General features: G+C 41.7%; 1 protein-coding gene across 1 annotated transcript in view; it reads right to left on the bottom strand.

The window, feature by feature from the left end:
- Window positions 1-902: 902 nt before the first annotated feature.
- LOC124616472 (sodium channel protein Nach-like) overlaps window positions 903-23,103 on the bottom strand; it is a 64,684-nt gene continuing 42,483 nt past the window's right edge. Inside the window, exons 4-5 of the mRNA XM_047144781.1 lie at window positions 2,288-2,420; window positions 903-1,145 (exon numbers count right to left, since the gene is read on the bottom strand). Of these exons, the coding sequence (XP_047000737.1) occupies window positions 903-1,145; window positions 2,288-2,420 (376 nt within the window). The remainder of the gene's footprint in view (window positions 1,146-2,287; window positions 2,421-23,103) is intronic.

Raw genomic sequence — 23,103 nt, forward strand, 5'->3', positions numbered from 1 at the left:
TGGAGATCGTGGAATTGCTGCATGCTGATCACTGGGAGGGGGTGGGGGGGGGGGGGGGGTGGAGGGAGGGGAGGGTGTGTCACACACCAAGGCGTTAACCAACCACCTGTCTTTAAGTCTGGTTTGGATGGCGACATCACTCATTTGCTTCCGTCATGTTCTCAATGCACACCACATCAAGTTGCCCTGTGGACAGTGTTCTCTCTGTGGCCACATCCTTTGCAGGCCTGACACTGTCTCCACAATGATTATGCCAGCCGTTTCCTTAATGCATAAAGTCTAATAGTAACTGATGCATTCTCTCAGTTCCCATATTTTGTTTGTTGTCCGTCAACTTCAGCCTCTTCCACTGTGCCAGCCCAGGCAAAAATTTTTTCCACTGAAGGATTTCTGGCAATGTTGGCCCTCAGTTTGCGTTGCAGGAGTTTGCCTCCTTTTGCAATGCCTGCAGGATTCCCCACTTTTTCGCCCTGCCCTTCCACCAACAGTACAACAGTGAAGCGAAAGTTACAACATTCGAAATACAAATGAAAAAAGTATGTGACTTGGTTTTTGGACAATACTGTCTTTGATCAGTTTCTATCCTCTTATGATTTCACATTATTCGGCGACCTCAGCCCACCCAAACTGCTCCATGGGTGTCAACCCTGGACACTCCCTCATCTTCTGCAGTCATTGTCCCGTTTCCTGTCAGGGTTGGCTGTCTGGGTGCATGGGTTTGGTCGTCACACATAATGGATTGTCATCGTGATCTTGTTATGCTGCGGGCACTGTCTCTGCGATGTCCTTATGGAGGAAGACATCTGTGGGCGTCATTATGGCCAGTTGCTCCTGTACGTGGATGACCAGATAAAACAGCCGGGATACCGACATCGCTACGCCTGTCTGCATTGCTCACTGGATCACCTGATGCAGCTGGGTCCCTGCCATGACATATGAGAGGTCTCCATCACTGCTACCTGCGCCGATGCAGCTGCTGTCCACACCAGAGACATCTCACTCACCTCAGCCACCAACTGCGGAGCACTACCACCACCAGGCCCTGGACCTGACGTGGACATGGAGCTCGTGCTGACATTACCCATCCTACCATATGGGTTGACAGGAGAAGGCAGACTGTAACGTTGCCTGCACCCCAGGTACCTCTGACCAGACGCCCCAGTATAAGCACATTATATCAGCCAGAGTCTCACGGAGGAAGATGCCATGGACATCTCGCAAACCCAAGCTGTTCCCCAAGGAATGAAGTAATGTGCGGACACTTGAAAGCCGTGCACATTAGCAGTGTGTTCCAATAGAGCCCACCATGGGCGGGTTCCTATTTAAACCTTGGCACACTACACTCGTGCTCAGTTGGCATGTTATTACTGCTTGCATACACTTGTCTTATCTTATTGTGTTCAGTGTATGTTGTGGTGATTAGTGAGCCTGCCACAGTCTAATAAAGTTGTACTAACATTATTGATAGTGTTGTGTGTCCAAGTTACAAAAGAATTATCTTGCAGAAAACTGTGATGTGATACAAGAAAGTGGAAATGATATGTCCCTGCTATCAATATTTATCTCTAGTACAAGATTAAGAAATTTGTCTATTTGAAAGATGTGTGTCTATGTAGTACTCATTTTAAAAGAAAAACCAACCCATTTCCAGGATCACTAGTTTAAGATTTACTTTTAAAGAACTCACAAATTGGCCAAGGAACGGGAATTGAGGTCTGTTGCAGAAAGATGGGGGGCGGGGGGGGGGGGGGGGGCGCCATATGATATCTCACTCGTGCCAAAAAATGTTCTCAAAGCGGCCCTGTTCCTCTTCACATCACAAGGGTTATTACAAAAGTAAGTTGTGTTGAAACCACATTTTTCTATCTTAAATCAGATCACCAAACATTTTTGTTCAATTTTTAAAGAGTAGGTTAATGGAAGCCTGTTTATGACAATAACATTCATTAATGGTTTCATGTAATGTAAGTATCCTACAAACAGGAAAACGAGAAAGTTCTCTTCTTGAAGTGATGGAGATGTTTGATACAGCGAATGAGGTTTCTCAGAAGAGAAGAAAATAAAAGTTCGCTAATCTAAATGTTAGGCTGGAATCTGAAATTGTAGGATAATTGAGTACTGAAAAATGAGTTTGCATTCTTGGCAAAAAGCAGTGTTTCTGTGTTATGTGTGCTATGGATATTTTAAAATATGGTTCCTTATGTCTGTTGAACTTCTCCTGTTTAAAACTGATGTTCTCACAAAAGATTTCGAATGCAGGCGCATGGGAAAGTATTTTGTTTTTTACCTTTACGCCGTGCGACACATGTAGGGTGGAGACGTACTCATCCTGGACATCACTGACCACCACAGAGAGGCCCATCTGATGCCCAGCAGAGCTGATGCGTCGTGGGCTCCCCACGTTTAGCTGCCTCTCGTAGCTGCAGCAATGACATAAAACAAAGAATTAATAAACTCTGGAGAACATCTCAAGTCGTCGACATGCATGTTGCCACATACGGATACAGCGGATGGACGAAAATGTGGATACCAAAAACACAACACATTACCATGTCTACCACAGTGTTGGAAAGCCGAATGATGATGGAAATGGATAGCGATCACGCACCATTCTCTCCACAGTAGACCACGAAGGCTCAATAATATTGAGCTCTGGTACATTATGGGCCAGGAGAAACGCGTCTATTCGACCTTGTGCTCACAAAGCCAGTCCTGGATGATGTGAGCTGTGTGAAGAGGGGTCATCTGATCCTTGAACACAGCATCACCATTACAGAACAAACATTGTACCATAGGATGGACCTGGTCAGGCAAAATGATTATTCTTGGAACAAAACTTGGCCATAAATTCGAAACAAGAATCATCTGACCAAATGACTTTCTTCTATTGTCCATAATTCAGGTTTTACGGCTTTTGCAGCACATTTTCCTGTAAGGGCATTTGAATCTCGGAGCTGACAGCAGTTTGTGCGACATTCTATTTTGCAGTGAGTTTACAGCTGTTGTCATCCTATTTTTTCGTCACAGTCCTCTTCACTGACCATCTGGTACAGTCACTCAACACACACTTTCGCCTGCAGTGTGACTTAGCGGATGGCGGTTTTCTGCTCTGCCTGTATGAGGTATAAATCTTCGATACATCGCCTCTTGAAACCCCAAACACTTCAGCTGCCTTGGATACAGAAGCACCAACGATTTGCCTGGGATTGACTTCACTTACCTCTGACATAACACACTCACAACTACACAGAATAGTGTTCTGACCACGACTGACTCTTGCAGTGTACTGAGTACATCGCACAGTTGCTATTGGTCGTCAATCGCAACAGCGCAGTCTGGAAGTTTAGCTAGCGGCTGCATTTATTTATGTTCGAGCACGCATTTCTCGCAGTGTTTCCATATGTTTGTCCAAACCCTGTACTTGTACTATAGGCACAATATACTAGGTGTACAACTTTGCTTCCGCCGTTTGCCGATAGTTGGCGACAACGATAAGTAAAGGTCGCAAGAAACAGATCGCAGACGTCAGGCAGTTAGCTTGGAGCTCGGTCAACATAACCTCATTCAAACATTAGTCGATTTGTGTCTGCATCATAAAGTTGTTCTTGATTGAAAATGTCAGTTTACGAGCCTAATTCTCATCATTTGCGGGAAGTGTTTTATTTCAATATGAAGAAAACAGCGGCTGAGTCTCATCGAATGCTCCAAGTACGTATGGTAAGGACGCTATTAGTGAAAGAACGTGTCGTGAGTGGCTTCAACGCTTCGAGAACGGTGATTTTAACGCTGTAGACCGGCATAGTGGTGGAAGAGAGAATGTTTTCGAAGATACAGAATTGGAGACATTACTGAGTGAAGACGCGCGTCAAATTCAAGAAGAATTGGCACGATTAGTGGAAGTGACACATAAGCCATTTCAAAACGTCTCAAGGCTATGGGCATGATTCAGAAAGAAGAACCTTGGGTCCCATGTAAGCTGAAACCAAGACACGTTAAATGGCGTTTGTGTGTTTGTGAACAATTGGCTTAAATTGCTCTGAGCACCATGGGACTTAACTTCTGAAGTCATCAGTCCCCTAGAACTTAGAACTACTTAAACCTAACTAACCTAAGGATATCACACACATCCATGCCCGAGGCACAATTCGAACCTGCGACCGTAGCAGTTGCGCAGTTCTAGACTGTAGCGCCTAGAACCGCTCGGCCACTCCGGGCGGCTGTGAACGGTTGCTTCAGAGGCAAAAACGGAAGGGATTTCTGCATCGCATTGTGACTGGGGACGAAAATTGGGTTCATTATGATAACCCTAAACGCAACAAATCATGGCGATATCCCGGTCACACTTCCACGTCGACAGCTAAACCGAATATTCACTACTCCAAGATCATGCTCTGCATTTGGTAGGATCAGCTTGGCATTGTGTACTAGGAGGTGTTAAAACCAAGTGAAACAATCACAGGTGCTCGTTATCGAACGCAATTAATGCGTTTGAGCAGAGCATTAAAAGACCAACGGTCGCAATACAGCGAGAGGCACGGTAAAGTGATTTTGCAGCACGACAACACTTGGCCCCACGTTGCAAAAGAGGTCAAAACGTACTTGGAAATGTTAAAATGGGAAGTCCCATCCCACCCGCCGTATTCTCCAGACATTGCTCCCTCTGACTATCACCTGTTTAGATCAATGGCGCATGGCCTGGCTGACCAACATTTCCGATCTCATGAAGAAGTCACAAACTGGATGGATTCGTGGATCGCTTCAAAAGCGAACAATTTTTTCGACGCGGGATTTGTACACTGCCTGAAAGATGGGAGGAAGTGGTGGCCAGCGATGGAAAATACTTTGAATGATACATGTGTAACCAATGTGTTTCATTAAAGCCTCAAATGTTGGGAATAAACGGCGGAAGCAAAGTTGTACACCCTGTAACTTCACACTTGTCTGGGAGCAGAGGAATTGGTGGAAGGAAGTAGGATGACTTGGGGCCAGTATGAATTGTCTTCACCCATTTCCAGCTTCAGTTAGAAAACAACAAAACAGCGCATCATAGCCATATTGTACTGTAGTAGGAATTGTGAATGCAGTGTTCAATCCACTCTGCTGTCTGCCTTGCGAGGAGGAGGCAGGGCTTGTTCCTCCCAAACCTGCCCACCTGCCCTCCTCTCCCCCCCGCCACCCTCCGCCACCTGGGTGTCACCTAAGAAACAAATCCATCAGAGATATTTCAGCACTTCCAAAACTGTCCAAGTCGACTGTTGGTGATGTGCTTGTGAAGCAGAAACGCGAAGGAACAACCACAGCTAAGCCAAGCCCAGGTAGATCTCATGTACTGACGGACGGGAACTGCCAAGTATCACAAAGGATGATCATAAAAAACCGCACTAAATCCTCAGAAGGAACCACTAGTGACTCCAAAGTGCCTCCAGCAACCTAGGTAGAACAATGTCTGGTTGTAGGGAGCTGGAAAGAGTGAGGTACAGTCGGCGAGAAGCTCCTCGTAAGCCATACATTACTGTAGTCAATGCTAAGAGGCACCTGAGGTGGTGTTAAGAGCAGAGCCACTGGACAGTGAATGACTGGGAAAAATGATCTGGAGCGATGAATCGTGCTATCCTCTGTGGCAATCCTATGTAAGGGATTGGGATTGGCGAATGCCTGGAGAACCTTAGCCGCCATTATGTGTAGTGCCAACAGTGAAGTACAGAAGAGGCGGTGTTAGGTTATGGAGGTGCTTTTCGTGGTTAAGGTGTGGTCCCCTTATTGCGCTTAAGAAGTCGTTAAATGCGTAAGGATATGGACACACTCTACAGCACTCTGTTCTGCTTAGAGTTTGGAGACAACAAACTGTTTGGAGACAATGATTGATTGTATCAGCATGGCATTGCACACTGTCATAAAGCCGCATATGTGAGGCAATTGTTTTTCGAGAAATGGACTGGCTTGCCGAGAGTCGTGTCCTAAATCGAAGGAACATCTCTGGGATCAGTTAGAATGTCGACTTTGCTCCAGACCCCAGCATTCAACGTCGCTACTTTCGCTTGTTTCTTGAGGAAGAGTGGGCTGCTATTCCTCCGCAGACATTCAGACACTTCGTTGAAAGTATCCCCCGCAGAGTTTAAGGCGTCATAACCACGAAGGGTGCACACACCCTTAAGTGTCCATATGCTGAAATTGCGCACTACAAGATATGAAAACGCCAGAACATTGTAAGTTTATTTACCCTATGCACAAATAGAACAGTAAGCTCTGGATGCCTATGAATAACAAAGCAATGCTTCTTGGGCGCGTGGCTTGGTGCCAGTGTAGTGTCTTTCACTGTGCGGTGGAATGTCCTAGGATTGATTGCAGCTGATGTCCCACAATGTTGGGAGCTTCTAGTCGAAATCGATGGTGACGTTCCGCGATGTGGTGCAGAGGCAGCATTCAGTGGGGACCGGTAGGCTGGACACGGCAGCTGATGATCCTTGGATTGCGTATTTAGTCAGACGTCCGTCAGGTGTGCCTAGCACCCTTGGCAAGGGGAGCTCCGTACAGAGGACCTGCAGCAAGGTAGCCACGGCTTTACTCCCTATGGGTTTTGGCTGCGATCGGTGAGGAGAGCCCCATACCGAAGACAGCAGAAGGTTGGCGCCTGTGGCCATGGAGCTGCTCCGGTGAGCAACTCACAGACACCAAAATCCAAAATATCAGAAGGGCAAGGCCCGTGTTACGACACGGAAACAGAACGATTGCAGTGCTCCATGTGGCCTGGCAGTGAACTTTGAACACGAGAAATATGACACGGAAATCCCTATTAGTGCTTTTTGGAATACTAGTCCTAGATGAAAATATTTTTCATTTATACTTTATGAGTGAGTCTGGTAGCTTTTGGTAAAACATATTTATTTTTAAAAGCCAACATTGAAATTTCGACTGTGTGGCTGTTATCAATTGAAAGTTACGTTCCTGGTTACGACCATCTTGTACATATTTCACTCTTTGAACTGCAACATAAATATGTTGTTCGTATGCTGTTTCGTTTTTGCTCTAATCTTTAATACTGAGTTGGAATTATTAACTCTGCCCAGTATTATGGATGCCAGAAGAAAGCAATCAGAATACGAGTAACATATTTACAATGCAATTCGAAGACTGCAATACACGCGAGAGGTCGCAATCAGAAGCACACTGCGATGAATCCAACTTCCGTTAGCTATGAAACCAAAACAAACATCAGCCAATAAGAACGCGAGATGATGGACTGATAAACTGGCACTGTTCCAAGTGGTGTGGCAGCGAACAAGTGAGTTGCACCTCTGTGGTGCAACTCACGTAGATGCTATCTACGTAATGACCTCCTTACACTAGGATGTTCTTTCAAAAAGGGTTTGGCTTTAGACATTTGCTTCAGAAGTATGGGCCAGTTTTATTTTGTTAGCATACAGCGTATGCTTCTAACTTTTCTGTGATGCCTAACGTTTATGCAGTTTTTAAATTTCAAGACTCTACAGTTAATGTTTAGTTGCCTTGGGTCTCTTGTAGGATTCATGCACCTGGGGATAATTCCCTAGTTCGCTTATCAGTGGATCGTCAGAGTTGCTCGCCATCTAGCAAAACGCAACCACTAGTTCTCGAAATCCTTCTTTCAGGGTTTTCTTTTCTGTGACTTTGTGAGTGTCAGCTGTTGGGAACCGGGTGTGGATGCGCAGCGGTCGTTTTAGTGTCCTCTTTCGGTTTCTTAACAGCCTCACCACATGTGATTTGCCTGTGTAGCCCCAAACAGGGCAGACATACTTTAGGATTGGCTTCACTAGCGTGCAGTAAAGTCGCACACTTGTTGTTGCCGCGAGGCTGCTGTTCATGTTGGAGAGGGGGTACAGAGTATCCAGTCTAGCGCTAGCTTTTCTCCAGAGATCCTCGATGTGGTGCCTCCAGGTGGGGGGTTGATCGAGAGGGACTCCTAGCCTGCGGTGCATTTCCAGGGCATTTCTCACCTGTGTAGATGTAGTGATATGTTTTGTTGCATGGTGTGGAAGGAAGCGCTTACCTCGTCTCTGTGACAGCATGACTGCTTATGTTTTTTCATTACTTATTATGAATCGCCATTTCTTGGCCCAGTTTTCTGTCTTGTCGAGCGAGTTCTGTAATTTACTTGTAACTGTTCTCCTCCTGTTGCTGCTGCTTGAGAAGAATTCTGCGTCGTTAGCGTAGTGTGCAGTTTGTGTCTGTGGGGCTGTCGATGTGTCGGCAGATACAAGTTGTACAATGCTGGGCCTAGCATTGACCCCTGTGGGACACCAGCACATATGCTGCGCTTAGACCCCTTGGTGATGTCTGCTTTGATGCCCAATGTGCGGCTGGATAAGTAGCTGTTCAGTAGCTTGACAATTTGGCTGGGGAACCCTAGTGTATACAACTTGTACACTAGACCAGCGTGCCACACACTGACGAACGCCTTGCCTACGTCTAGCAGCACTAGGCCTCATTAGCCTTTCCGGTTATGGCTACTGTGGCGGCATCGACTACTCTCATTAGTTGTTACGGTGCTGAGTGTCTATTTCAGAATTCGAACTACACTGCTGGCCATTAAAATTGCTACACCACGAAGATGACGTGCTACAGACGCGAAATTTAACCAGAAGGAAGAAGATGCTGTGATATGCAAATGATTAGCTTTTCAGAGCAATCACACAAGGTTGACGCCGGTGGCGACACCTACAACGTGCTGACATGAGGAAAGTTTCCAGCCGATTTCTCATACACAAACAGCAGTTGACCGGCGTTGCCTGGTGAAACGTTGTTGTGATGCCTCGTGTAAGGAGGAGAAATGCGTACCATCACGGTTCCGACTTTGATAAAGGTCGGATTATAGCCTATCGCAATCGCGACATTGCTGCTCGCGTTGGTCGGGATCCAATGACCGTTAGCAGAATATGGAATCGGTGGGTTCTGGAGGGTAATACGGAACGCCGTGCTGGATTCCAACAGCCTCGTATCACTAGCAGTCGAGATGACAGGCATTTTATCCGCATGGCTGTAACGGACCGTGCACCCACATCTCGATACCTGAGTCAACCGACGGGGACGTTTACAAGATAACAACCATCTACACGAACAGTTCGATGACGTTTGCAGCAGCACGGACTATCAGCTCGGAGACCATGGCTGCGGTTACCTTTGACGCTGCATCACACACAGGAGCGCCTGCGATGGTGTACTCAACGACGAACCTGGGTGCACGAATGGCAAAACGTATTTTTTTCGGATGAATCCAGGTTCTTTTTACAGCATCATGATGGTCTCATCCATGTTTGGCGACATCGCAGTGAATGCACATTGGAAGCATATATTCGTCATCGCCATACTGGCGTATCACCCGGCGTGATGGTATGGGGTGCCATTGGTTACACGTCTCGGTCACCTCTTGTTCGCATTGACGGCACTTTGAACAGTGGACGTTACATTTTAGATGTGTTACGACCCGTGGCTCTAACCTTCATTCGATCCCTGTGAAACCCTACATTTCAGCAGGATAATACACGACCGCATATTGCAGGTCCTGTTCGGGCCTTTCTGGATACAGAAAATGTTCGACTGCTGCTCTGGCCAGCACATTTCCCAGATCTGTCACCAACTGAAAACGTCTGGTCAATGGTGCCCGAGCAACTGGCTCGTCACAATAGGCTACGGTCGCAGGTTCGAATCCTGCCTCGGGCATGGATGTGTGTGTTGTCCTTAGGTTAGTTAGGTTTAAGTAGTTCTAAGTTCTGGGGGACTTATGACCACAGCAGTTGAGTCCCATAGTGCTCAGAGCCATTTGAACCATTTTGAACGGCCAGAGGAGGTTGTTCTGGGTACTGATTTCTCAGGATCTATGCACCCAAATTGCGTGAAAATGCAATCACATGTCAGTTCTGGTATAATATGTTTGTCCAATAAATACCCGTTTATCATCTGCATTTCTTCTTGGTGTAGTAATTTTAATGGTCAGCAGTGTACAAATGAAGGAGCATTCCTTCGCTGTATATGTGTTGTTCAGTGTGAACCATTAGGAGGCGCTAAGCGTGGGGAATAAGGTTATTAGACAGTGGTTCTGAGGGAAGATGGAGTCTTTTCCTGGCTTAGGGATAGCGACCACTTTGGCATGTTTCCATTGTTTCGGGAACTTTTGTGATTGCGTGATCTCACTGAATGTTTCTTTTAGTTTCTCTCGATAGCTGGGGCAGGTTTTTAAGCAGTTCATTGGAGAGGAGATCGTGGCCTGGGTTTTCTTAGTAGGTAGTGACTTGACAGCATTGGCTACTTCCTCTGGTGAGAAGGTAATTGCGTTGTCAGCGACGTCATCTTCTGCTGCAAGAAATGCTGCTAGTTATTGTCTGGCCATTCTTTCATGTTCTCAGTCCTGTGCCTCTGCTGGTATGAACTGTTTTTCCAATACGTCAGTGAATGGGTCGGCTTTGTCCCGGGCGCTTATCACTAGTCCTCTGTCGCCACGCAGAAGTGGCATCCTTGTGCGTTTTTTTCGTGAATTGTTTGGCGGTTTGCCAGAGGCTATTGTCCTGCACTTTTAGAGCCACGAGGCACTTTGACCAAATCTCTTTGTAGTCTACTGAGCAACCTCCTGGTGTTCGATTTCCGCGTTAGTTTCCAGTCTTTCACGGCCCTATCTTTGTGTCTGATCTGGGCAAGCAGCTGGGGTGCAGTCGCTTGGTGGGGAGTGGGGCTGTAATGGTTCTGGGTGTAGCGCCCTGTGAAGTGGTCCCAGTTTCTGCGCTTGTGCACGGCGGAATGCTGGGTGGGCGGCAGCCATCCGCATATGTCGATCTCAAAGATTAGAGGATTGCGGTCGGAGGACGTTCTGTTCAGTGAACTCGCGGCCACAGATCCTGTAACCTCCCCACAATAATTTTTACACGACAAAAGACAATACTTAATAGAAATGGGAGCCGAGTGTAACCTCCCCACAATAATTTTACAAGAATGACAATATTATTTAAGAATGCTAATGGTCATTGCTCTATGCGTAACCTGCCCACAATGAAATGTACTGACAATGGCAACAAAAATGTGAAATTCGCAATCTGACTCAAATATAAATTCTTCACAAAAATTAAAGTCCATTCAGTGATAAGAAAATTCAATTAAACCGAAACATCGGTCTTTGGCCCTGTGTAAAACAATCATAATTAAAGTCTTACCTCAGAATAACTGGATGTCAAATTTCTGCTCTTATTTCTGCGCACGGCTTGGAGGAACTGCATTGCAAATAATAATATTCCTTTTTTTTGTGAATTTACTGAAATTTTTCTTCAAAAGAAGTGGAATGAAATGGGAAGTGCAACGAAATCTTTAGTTCAATAAAAAATAAAATTTTTGAAAAATGCTTTTGAAATCAAAATTATTATTGGGGGACTTGTTAGAGATTGATTACAATAAATAAGTTTTACATTGTCTAATGATTATATTAATTAACAGTGTACCTCATTCAGCATCTTGACCAGTGTTGCCGACCGCCTACATCACACAACCGCACTGGGCTGCTACTACTGACCGACCGCTCTGCATGACGACTAATAGCGTACTGCACGCGACGACTACTCAGAGCTACAGACTCGCAACGACTGCTAACAGAGTACTGAGAACCGCTCGCAACACTCGCGCGGTCAAGCGCAAACTCTCTGGTCACAGATGCTACAATGCCTCGCCATCGCTGCTATGTTACATACGTGTTTCATAACCCTCCACTGGGGGGGCAAAAATTTGGCAGCGATGGTGAGTCATTTGGACTTGCCAAGCGCGGCAAAATTTTTCTTTAATTAACAAAATTCTTCAACTTACAGAATATTTAAACGTTGTGCACACGCACTAAGTACAAAATATATCAGACAAAGACAAAATGTGAGTACAAAACATAGTAGCAAATCAGAAAAAATGCATATACAAATTATTTGACAGATAACAAAGTGCACAGGCACTGAAAAAATTCTTTAGCATATTCAGAACAAATAAACAGACTGGTAAGAAAAAATATCATGATGACAAGTGACATAAGTGTACTCGCATTGGAGTTCAGCGAATCGAAAAATGTATAACCTATGAACATAAATGATGTTAGCAAAAAATTTTTTTCTTTATGTGACAAGAATCAGGATAGGAAAGGGAAGGATTGCATCATGGTTGTAGCACTTTAGATTGCACACAGCTGTTCTGAAAGTCCATATCTTTCCACAGAAGTACAACACCAAGTGACACAACTTGAAGTTCTTTTCCCATCAGAATTTATCAGTGTAGCCAAGACACTGAACTGTCGTAGTAATGTTCCATGTTTTCATTTTGGCAGTACATTACGTACACCAAACAGTGGGACCATAATAATGTCTTCATCGCTCACGGTGGTGGACAGCATGTCGTGTCAACACCATGCTCTTACAAGGCACACCAACGTAGAATTAGTGCAAAACCAAAGATAGTGCTCCATGATCACTAGGATAAACAGGACAAATGGACATTGCAGTAATTCAGGGTAGTTAGCTTATGAGGGATAAGGACATTATGTCACATACCATTGACAATTACAGTCTTCATTAGTAGTTTGCGGCATTCATAGCCCAGTTATTGAACATTTCTGTACCAAGTATGCAGTATTACAGAAAAATGTTCATTAATTGTTTTACATAGAATCAGTAGCCTTCTTTTCCTGGTTACAAAGTATTATGAAATAATCGCATTCTTTTCAGTTACAGAGTATAATTAAGAATCATTAACCTTCTCCTAATTACAGTTAATTAATCATTTGTCATTCCAATAATACTCATTATCCTTTTCCTAATTACAGTTGATTAATCATTTGTCTAATTAAAGTTAATTAATCATCTGTCTAATTACAGTTAATTAATCATTTGTCGTTAATTAATCATTTGTCTAATTACAGGTAATTAATCATTTGTCGTTCCAATAATAATCACTGGTCTTCTCCTTATTACAAAGCATTATTAAACAGTCACATTCATTTCCAATTACAAAGTATGAACATTGAAAACAAGAGTTAATTAATGGCATAATTAATAACAATTCGTGGAGTGACATTAATTATTGGCACTCAGTGGCCAGCAAGTATTGAATAGAATCATCATTCAGTATTATTCAGATTATTACGAAGTCATTATTAAAAATCAGCTAATTAGTCATAGCATTAATAATCATGGGCATTATAAGTAGTCTCATTACAATAAACAGTGTTTCTCCTTCAGTAGTATTCAGATCATTACAAAGTCATTATTAAAATCAGCTAGTTACAATCAAAGCATTAATAATCATGGGCATTATAGGTAGTCTCATTACAATAAAACATTGTTCCTCATTCAGTCAGATCATTACGAAGTCATTATTAAAAATCAGCTAATTAGTCATAGCATTAATAATCATGGGCATTATAAGTAGTCTCATTACAATAAACAGTGTTTCTCCTTCAGTAGTATTCAGATCATTACAAAGTCATTATTAAAAATCAGCTAGTTACAATCAAAGCATTAATAATCATGGGCATTATAAGTAGTCTCATTACAATAAACAGTGACAGTTATTAGCTAGTGACAAAGCATTATCTTAAATATATACTTTTTTTTTTGTCTCATTAAGAAGTCATTACTGAAGCGACATACTATTCAGAGTTGATCAGTATTATTCAGAATTATCATAAACTAGTGACATTATGTGGGACTGGTAATACATTTTTTTTGGTAGCAATGCATTGCGTTGGGATCGATAATTAATTGCTGAAACATAACACTATTTGCTTTTGACCTATTGCAGCAAATGAGGATAGGTAACGTCATTCGTCATGAGTCAGCTGTACCGAGGTTATGTAACAAGGCAGTATATGTGATCACATTTATAAATGATAAACACAAATGGGTAAAAATACAAAAAAATGCAAGTACTAGAACAGGTATAATAAGTAACAGGTTTAGCAAGTATCATGAAAAGCTTCTCCTGGAAAAAATACAAAATGGATTATTGACCTGAAAGAAGAAACGCACACTATGCTGAAAAGTAGTGAACATCGAATTAACAGGTAGTGAAATGTGTATAAAAATGTGTTCCATAGCTGTCCTTTCCAAAACTTTCTGTCATCCTACTATGCAATGTAACACCTGCTGTCAAAACAAACTGCAACAAATACTTAAATAACTACATAGCATAAATATAAAACTTCAACATTATCCTCATATGTAAAAAAAAAAAAAACTTCATTATCCATATCATCATAACTTCACTATTATCATCACCTGTAAAGAAAAACTTCATTATTCATAATACCATTTCCTTCATCATTATTCATCAGGATTCATTATCATCTGCAAAAAATCACTTCATTACTCATTATACAACTATTCTTTATCTCTAGCATATTTCATCACTAAAACTAAGATGTGTAGTTCAGTCTGACAGCCTGCATCAATCACCTTGTATTCTGAAAGAAATAATTAGTTAAGACTGCTATTCTATGATGAGTATAGTATAGTCTTGTTAATGCTTGTTAATCCTGATCCATTTACTCTTCCTCATAAAGTTATTGCATCTCCTTTCGTTTATTCCGTAGGTGAAATTCCCATTTCTGTTGGATTTATTTCTTACATACATCATTTCTTTCTGAAATTGATGAACAGAGATTAATGTCTTGCATTTAAATCATATACCCACTAAATAATGACTGGTTTATGGTAACATACTTAAGCATACAGCATAACATGACAGAAAACGTAATATGTCAAAGACATTGACAGTGTTCAGATGCAAAAATATACACAGAATAATACAATGCAGCAGCAAAAGGAAAAATGTAAAACACTCACGATGTTGAGATATCATAGGGCAAAAAAATGTCAAAGTCGACTGGTGTGTGTTATATCTTAACTATTTCACAATACATACAAACAATACTGGAGTACAATCATATACACAAAAAAGTGGAAAATGTGCACGGTCTGATGTGTAACGACAAGAAAAGCGACCTGCTAACCTTACCTTGCCAGGCACTTGCCAAGAAAAAATACGATAATCATCAGTAATTAGTCACGTGAAATAATTGCATTAGTAAATGGCATCATAGTCTGTTGAATCATACAGTGGTTTCACTCAATAAACGGTTTAATGTTTGAGATATGGTGATTGCCTTTCGATTTTCTAGTTCTCAAAGTTTCGATGTGTACAACATTGGGGTGAGGGATGCTGCGAATCCGATACGGACCTGCGTATAGAAGTTCAAATTTACTGTACTTACCTTTTTGATTTGCTGGATAAATAGTGTGTACGTACTAGTATCTTCTGTCCAACGTGAAAGTCTCGGCGTGTACAAACCTGTTTTTGCTGTGTTCTCCGGCGCTCTGCGGCACGTTTGATGTTGTTCAGCGCAAAGTCAATTATTTCGTGGTGTCGTAATCGACGAGATGTAGGAAATGTTATTAATTCTTTAATTTTGTTAGGTGGTTCAGCGTTTTTCAGTATAACAGACGGAGATAGCATAATGGATTCATTTGGAATGGAATTAATTACATCTTGGAATGAGAATATGTGTGTATCCCAATCAATATGTCTTTTGTGGCAGTATATTCTACACAGTTTACCAATTTCCTTCATTAATCTTTCACAGGGGTTCGAAGAAGCGTGGTACTTGGATATATAGATCGGAGAAATGTTTCTGGCTCGTAACATGCGTGTCCATACGCTACTACGAAATTGTGATCCATTATCAGAAATTACTTTCATTACATGCCCTACATGAGATAGAAAATGTTTTACAAATGCATTTGAAACAGTTTTAGCAGTAGCTTTGCGTAATGGAGTGAAAGTAACAAATTTTGAAGTGAGCTCAACAGCGACAAAGATGTAGCAAAAACCTCTGTTAGTTCTCGGAATCGGACCAAAAATATCTACTGCGGCCATATGTCTTAATTTAACAGGTATAATGGGATATAAAGGAGGAATATGTGAAGTGGTGTCTGATTTAGCTTTCTGGCAAATTTTACAAGACGCTAAAACTCGTCGTATACGTTTTTCCATGTTGGTAAAATAACAGTTCTGTCTCAGTATAAGAAAACATTTTCGTGCTCCGTAATGTGCGTAACTTAAATGAGTGTACCAGATTAATTTGTTAACCACTTCGTCAGGAATGCATAATAACCAATTGTTGCTGTCAGGATGAGAGCGGCGAAACAGAATGTCATTGCGTACAGTGTAGTGGTTCCTAATCGTAACATTATTCTTATCTAGCCAAAGGTGTTTAATTTCTTTCCACACGTTGTCTTTATTTTGCTCCTTTGCTATGTCCTGTAATGACGATGAAATAAAGTTTTCAAATGCAACTTGCTGAATGTACATGACACTGAAATTTGTTTTGCAGAAGTTGGTTGCTACGTCTTGCTGATTGTTGCCGAGAGAACGCGATAGTGCGTCTGCTATAACATTTTGTGTGCCGGGAATGTGAACTATTGTAAAATTAAATTCTTGTAAATAAAGTTTCCATCTGCTTAACCTGTCGTGAGTGAGTTTAGCCGAAAGTAAAAATTGTATCGCTCTGTGGTCTGTGTAAACGGTGGTATGTCTGCCATAAAGAAAGTGCCTAAATCTCGTAAAAGCCCATACAACACATAATGTTTCCAATTCTGTAACAGAGTAATTTCGTTCAGCAGGTGACAGAATGCGACTTGCAAATGCGATGTTTTTAATTACTGTAGAACCGTCTTCTTCAATTTCCTGGAAAATGTGTACGCCTAAAGCGGTATTGGAACTGTCAGTGGCAATGGAAAAATTTCTGGTAAGATCTGGGTGCGATAAAAGTGGGGCATTCAACAAAGCATGTTTCAGGTTCATGAATTCAGAATGTGCTTGCTTATCCCAAGACCAAATACTGTTTTTACCTGTTAATTGGCATAGTCTAGGCGTGTCTAAAGCAGAATGGTGAATAAATTTACGAAAAAAGTTAATTAAGCCCAAAAAACTGCGTAATTGCTTCTTCGTCGTAGGAACGGTAAAGTCACGTAGAGCTTGAAGTTTTTCCGGATCAGGTGCAATGCCTTCTGCTGAAATTACGTGTCCAAGAAATTTTATGGAAGTTTTGCCAAAGTGCGATTTACTAAGATTAACTGTAAGTCCTTGTGCATGAAAAGTTTGTAACAGTTGTTCAAGAATCAGATTGTGTTCGGACCAGTTAGCTTCTGCGATAAGAATGTCGTCTACATACGTCGTAATTCTGTCTTTAAGTTCTGTCGGAAGTATAGTGTTCAAACCGCGAATAAAAGCTGCAGAAGAAATAGTTAAGCCGAACGGTAGTTTGCAAAATTGATAACAGTCGCCGAAACAGAGAAAAGCTGTATATTTTCTGCAGTTCGGATGAAGTTGAATTTGCCAAAATCCCGATTTCAAATCTAGTGTAGAATAAATAGCTGTACCATGAAATTTCTGTAAAAGTTCCTCTAGTGTCTGTGGTCGATCTGTTTCGTTAATAATAATGTCATTAATGTGACGTGAATCAAGTACAAGGCGAAGTGAGCCATCTTTTTTCTTAACAATATGTAGCGGGTTTATGTACGGACTAACTGCTGGTTCAATAATTCCTTGATCAAGCATATCCTGCAATTCTTTTTTAACTTGTTCTCTGTGAATGTATGGAATAGGATAATGCTTTGCTTTAAATGTGTCGTGCGGTTTGACTTGAAATTCATACATAAAGCCGGACATAGTACCAGGAATGTTGTCAAAAACTGGAGCTTGCTGTAAAAGAATTTTGTGTAATTGCGTTCGTTCGTCGTCTGTAGTTGCACTGCTTTGTCTAACTTTATCGGAAATCATTTGTATTACTTCGTAGTCCATTTCGTCTGGAGTATTATAGTTGTGTACGTACGTATCCGTTAACAATGTGGGATTACAGTCTATGTCACGTGTTGCGGAAATGACCTCTGTGCGGTTGATTGTTTGTTCTTCCGCAGATAATGAGTGCTGAAATTCTAAAGCAAGTTGTACATTTTCATCCTTTAACATTAAATAAGTATTCTGAAAATCGATAACTGCGTCGTGTTGTACCAGAAAATTCGTGCCTAAAATAACGTCTGTTGTCAATAAAGGAACAATCCAAAAATTAGAGTGAAACGTGTGACCTGCGATACAAAATGATAAATGCGTCTGTAATTTAACGTCTACTCCTTTACTCGGTACTGCTCCTTTCACTTTTGTTTTGCCTAAAGGTAATGTCGGATAGGTATTCTCTTTGTTGCACTCGTTGAAAGTCTCCTCATTTATTACTGATATTGGTGATCCGGAATCAATTACTGCTGAGAATTTCGATGAACCAATTTTAATTTCGATAACAGGATGTGAAATGGTTTTCTGAATAACTGATCTTTCCTGTAAAAGAGTGTCTCTGATGTCGTCAAAAGTAATTACATTTTCGTGAACAACATTTTGCGTGTCTAAAGTAGTGCTTGTATTATTGGGAGATGCGATCTGTGCAGTATCTAGTCAGATTCTATCTGACGCGTTATTATTATTAGGAGGATGTTGTGGCATTTCGACTATTTGAACTGTCCTATTACTTCTTCCAGACGTATTACGTTCTGGATGGTACCTACTGTCGGGTTCATTCATGAGAATAGGTCCTTGTTGATTATTTTGTTGCTGGTGAGACCGACTGTTATTATATGTACGCTGATAATTCTGCTCATCGTTTTTACTTTGTCGTGATAGTCATTCCTACACGGTGCATTACGATAGGCATTGAAATACTGTCTTCTCTGTAGGTAATTGTTTCCTTGTTGCCGCGCGTTACTATTTGTTGCGGCTGGCACTACACGTGCACGCGGCGAAACATTAAAGCCTGGTTGACCTTGTGTATTCCATTGCTGGTTAGGTATGTTAACCGGCTGACTTTCATGCTGTTGTGGTGGAAAACGTCTATTGTTACCAAAATGTGTTTCCTGTTGCTGAAAATTTTGACGATATTGATAATCTGAATTCTGTCTGTTATTAAAGTTTTGGTAGTTGTCGTTCCTAAAACGTCTGTTATCTTTCCGATTGGAATTACGTCTCTGATCATAACTGCAGTACGGTTGTTGACCTTGGTTGTTACTTAAAACGTTTTTGTTTACAAAAGAATAATCAGATTGCTGTACTTCCAAGAGCTGTAAAAGATCTCTGAACGCTGAAATATTTTCTTTTTGCTGACCAGTTAGGAGTGACACTCGTAATGACCGTGGTAATTTGGAAATGCATAATTGTATCAGTGCGGATTCACTGTACGGTTCACTTAGGTACTGGTTTTGTTGTACCATGTGCTCAAAAAATTGCGTTACACTGGGAAAATTTGAGTTTTCATAGTTTGGCAAACTAATTAGTTGATCTTTAATTCCGCGCTGTGTCGTCTTCGACCAGTACGCTGACAGAAAAGCATTCTGAAATTCCTCTACCGAGTAACACTGTCTCGCGATTGGTCTCATACGAGTTGCCGGTTCGCCTTCCAAAAAACTGCAAATAAATTCAAGTTTATGTGTTACAGGCCAAGTCGGTGGAAGAGCAAAGCTAAACTGTTGAATCCAATCCAGTGGGTGAATCTGCGTTCTATCGTTTTTGAAAACCTTAAACTTTCTCACTGACAGAAAATGTTTGTAATCGAAATTATCATCTCTGTGTGATGGAACAGGTTCAGGATCGTAAGAGAATCTATTGAACTGTGGTTGATCGGAATCTAAGTCCCGTACTCTCTGTAGATTACCCAAATTATACGCGCTGCGTGAGTCTGACACATGTTCATAAAGTGGCGTCTGTTGCGGTATGTTATTAACTGAAATGTTTTTGATCTCTGTTACTTCTTGTTGTAAATTTGACAACTTCCTACGTAACGTATTGTTAGATGAATCGATCTCATTAATTGTCTGCTGTAAATTTTGAAATTCGGGTGTTTGGTTAAATGAAACCGGTGCAGTATCGTCTGATTTATTGTCATTAGCACTTTCGATAGCATCAATACGACTGGCCAATTCATCATATTTTTCTGTCAGTATTTTTGCCTGATCATCGGTTTTAGAATCGGACGCATTAATCTGTTTTTGCAACTTACGCGTAGTTTCGCTCAGTTTTTTAACATCAGCTTTGATGACATCGCAATCCTGTGTTAGTTCTAATTGTTCGAATCTGTCTGTCACTGTTTGAATATTTACTGTGTGTGTATCTGTTTTTGATTTAAGATCAGAAATTTCATCTCGTAATTCCGCGTTCAATTGTTCTATGGTATTAATTTTGTCGGACACTGTAGTAATATTATTGTCTACATACGTCTTCGCTTTCGCGAACATTTTACGTTTGTCCTCTTGTCTTTGTGCAGTGATTGTTTCCATAACCTGACGTTTGACTTTATTTTGATCCTGAATAAATCTGCGGAAACGCGTATCACTGTTCTGTATGTGCTGATTAAAGCGCTCGTTAATCTGAGTGTTCTGCTGTTCGAATTTCGCGTCTATCTTTGCGTCCATAGTGCGCGAAAGTTCTACCGTCATTGTTCTAAACTCGTCCCGTAATTGTGCAGCTTTTTCAGAGCATTGTTTAGCGACTTCGCTAATTTCGTCTCTGAGTGTTTCTGTTGCGGCTGTCTGCATTTCCCTTAATTCTTGCGCAACAGACTTAATTTCTTCGCTATTTTTTCGTGAACAAGCCTCAATTTCCACGCGCAACTGTTCCTTAGTGTCATGGCACTGCGCGGCAACGGCTCTAATTTGTTCACTAAGCTGTTTGGAATTGTCATCCAATTTTTCATTCTGTTGTCTGACCTGTTCACTAAGTTGTTTGAGATTTTCGTTATTATTGCCAAGTTTTTCATTTAACTGTTTATTCTGCTCACTAAGGTTGTCTTGTTTTTCGTTCTGTTCGTTCCTAAACTGTAGCATTATTGCTATAAATTGATCCAAAGTAACATTACCTACTCCATTATCTGTGCTGTTTGATTGTGTACCTGGAATTGTCGCGCTTTGTGTGACCATTTGGTCATTCTGCAATTTACAAAAAGGATTATCAGTCGGACCTACACTGTCACTCACTATTTCGGAATTAAATAAATCCGTCGTACTTTGTGTATCCTGTTCATTTTCATTAGACAAATTTGTCTGTACATTACTTGGATTTTCTAAATCGGGTGTGTTAAGCTCGGCAGCGCTCATTACTATAGAGCGTCCCGCGTCATCAATTGTCGTCAAATTAACAGACGAGACAATTGAGTTCGTTTGTTCATCATTAAGACAAAAGTCATCATTAGTGGTTGGAATGCACTGATTGTTAGTGAACGCAGGATTGTCATCATTACGTTGCGTATCACAATTACTATCGGTCACGTTGTTTAAGTCGGTAATTTCATTCACAATACTTCGCGATACACTATTCACAGTCTTTCGCGGCATTTTTGCAATAGTCACAATTATTCACAAAACAAATAAGCACAATGCAAAAGCAACACACAAATACAACAGAGCAACGAATTGCCGTTGACCTGTAGAAAGAAAGTCACAAGTTAATAAAAGCGTTGCGCCAAATCCTAATTATATCTAAGCAAATAAGAGCAGATATCTGACTGTTGTTCAAAAGACTCTCAACGAAATACGATCCTGGACTGGGTGTCGCCAAGTGTAACCTCCCCACAATAATTTTTACACGACAAAAGACAATACTTAATAGAAATGGGAGCCGAGTGTAACCTCCCCACAATAATTTTACAAGAATGACAATATTATTTAAGAATGCTAATGGTCATTGCTCTATGCGTAACCTGCCCACAATGAAATGTACTGACAATGGCAACAAAAATGTGAAATTCGCAATCTGACTCAAATATAAATTCTTCACAAAAATTAAAGTCCATTCAGTGATAAGAAAATTCAATTAAACCGAAACATCGGTCTTTGGCCCTGTGTAAAACAATCATAATTAAAGTCTTACCTCAGAATAACTGTATGTCAAATTTCTGCTCTTATTTCTGCGCACGGCTTGGAGGAACTGCATTGCAAATAATAATATTCCTTTTTTTGTGAATTTACTGAAATTTTTCTTCAAAAGAAGTGGAATGAAATGGGAAGTGCAACGAAATCTTTAGTTCAATAAAAAATAAAATTTTTGAAAAATGCTTTTGAAATCAAAATTATTATTGGGGGACTTGTTAGAGATTGATTACAATAAATAAGTTTTACATTGTCTAATGATTATATTAATTAACAGGTACCTAATTCAGCATCTTGACCAGTGTTGCCGACCGCCTACATCACACAACCGCACTGGGCTGCTACTACTGACCGACCGCTCTGCATGACGACTAATAGCGTACTGCACGCGACGACTACTCAGAGCTACAGACTCGCAACGACTGCTAACAGAGTACTGAGAACCGCTCGCAACACTCGCGCGGTCAAGCGCAAACTCTCTGGTCACAGATGCTACAATGCCTCGCCATCGCTGCTATGTTACATACGTGTTTCAATCCTGCGAGACCTTTGTAACAGCTATATCGGGGGCGGCCGCCCTGTTGCCATACAAGGGGAAGTGTGTGTGTTTCTCAGGGCCCCACACATGTAGGTGGTGGATGCGCTTGGTGCGTTTCAATTGTCAAAAAAATGGTTCAAATGGCTTTGAGCACTATGGGACTTAACTTCTAAGGTCATCAGTCCCCTAGAACTTAGAACTACTTAAACGTAACTAACCTAAGGACATCACACACATCCATGCCCGAGGCAGGATTCGAACCTGCGACCGTAGCGGCCGCGCGGTTCTAGACTGTAGCGCCTTTAACCGCTTGGCCACCACGGCCGGCGTCAATTGTCAGCCCGCTCTGTTTGCACACCTGCTACGACAGTCTGTGCGTTTTGCATTCAGGTCGTAACCCAACTATGAGCTTGCCTCCAATTTGCCCTAATTTCTTTAGATCGTCTGAGCTGCGACCTTTATAGCCGTGTCGTGTAAGGATACTGAGACCAGCGCTCGGAGGCACGTGACCAGCGGCACCGAGATAGCGCAAGCGCTGGCAGCGATAGCTGCGGTGACACCTGCGCCCCCAGGGCGCGTGGCGAGCGCTGGAGATTTGGAGGACGAGGGCTG

Source organism: Schistocerca americana, chromosome 5 (genome assembly GCF_021461395.2).
Source record: "Schistocerca americana isolate TAMUIC-IGC-003095 chromosome 5, iqSchAmer2.1, whole genome shotgun sequence".
In the NCBI taxonomy this organism is placed as follows: Eukaryota; Metazoa; Arthropoda; class Insecta; order Orthoptera; family Acrididae; genus Schistocerca; species Schistocerca americana.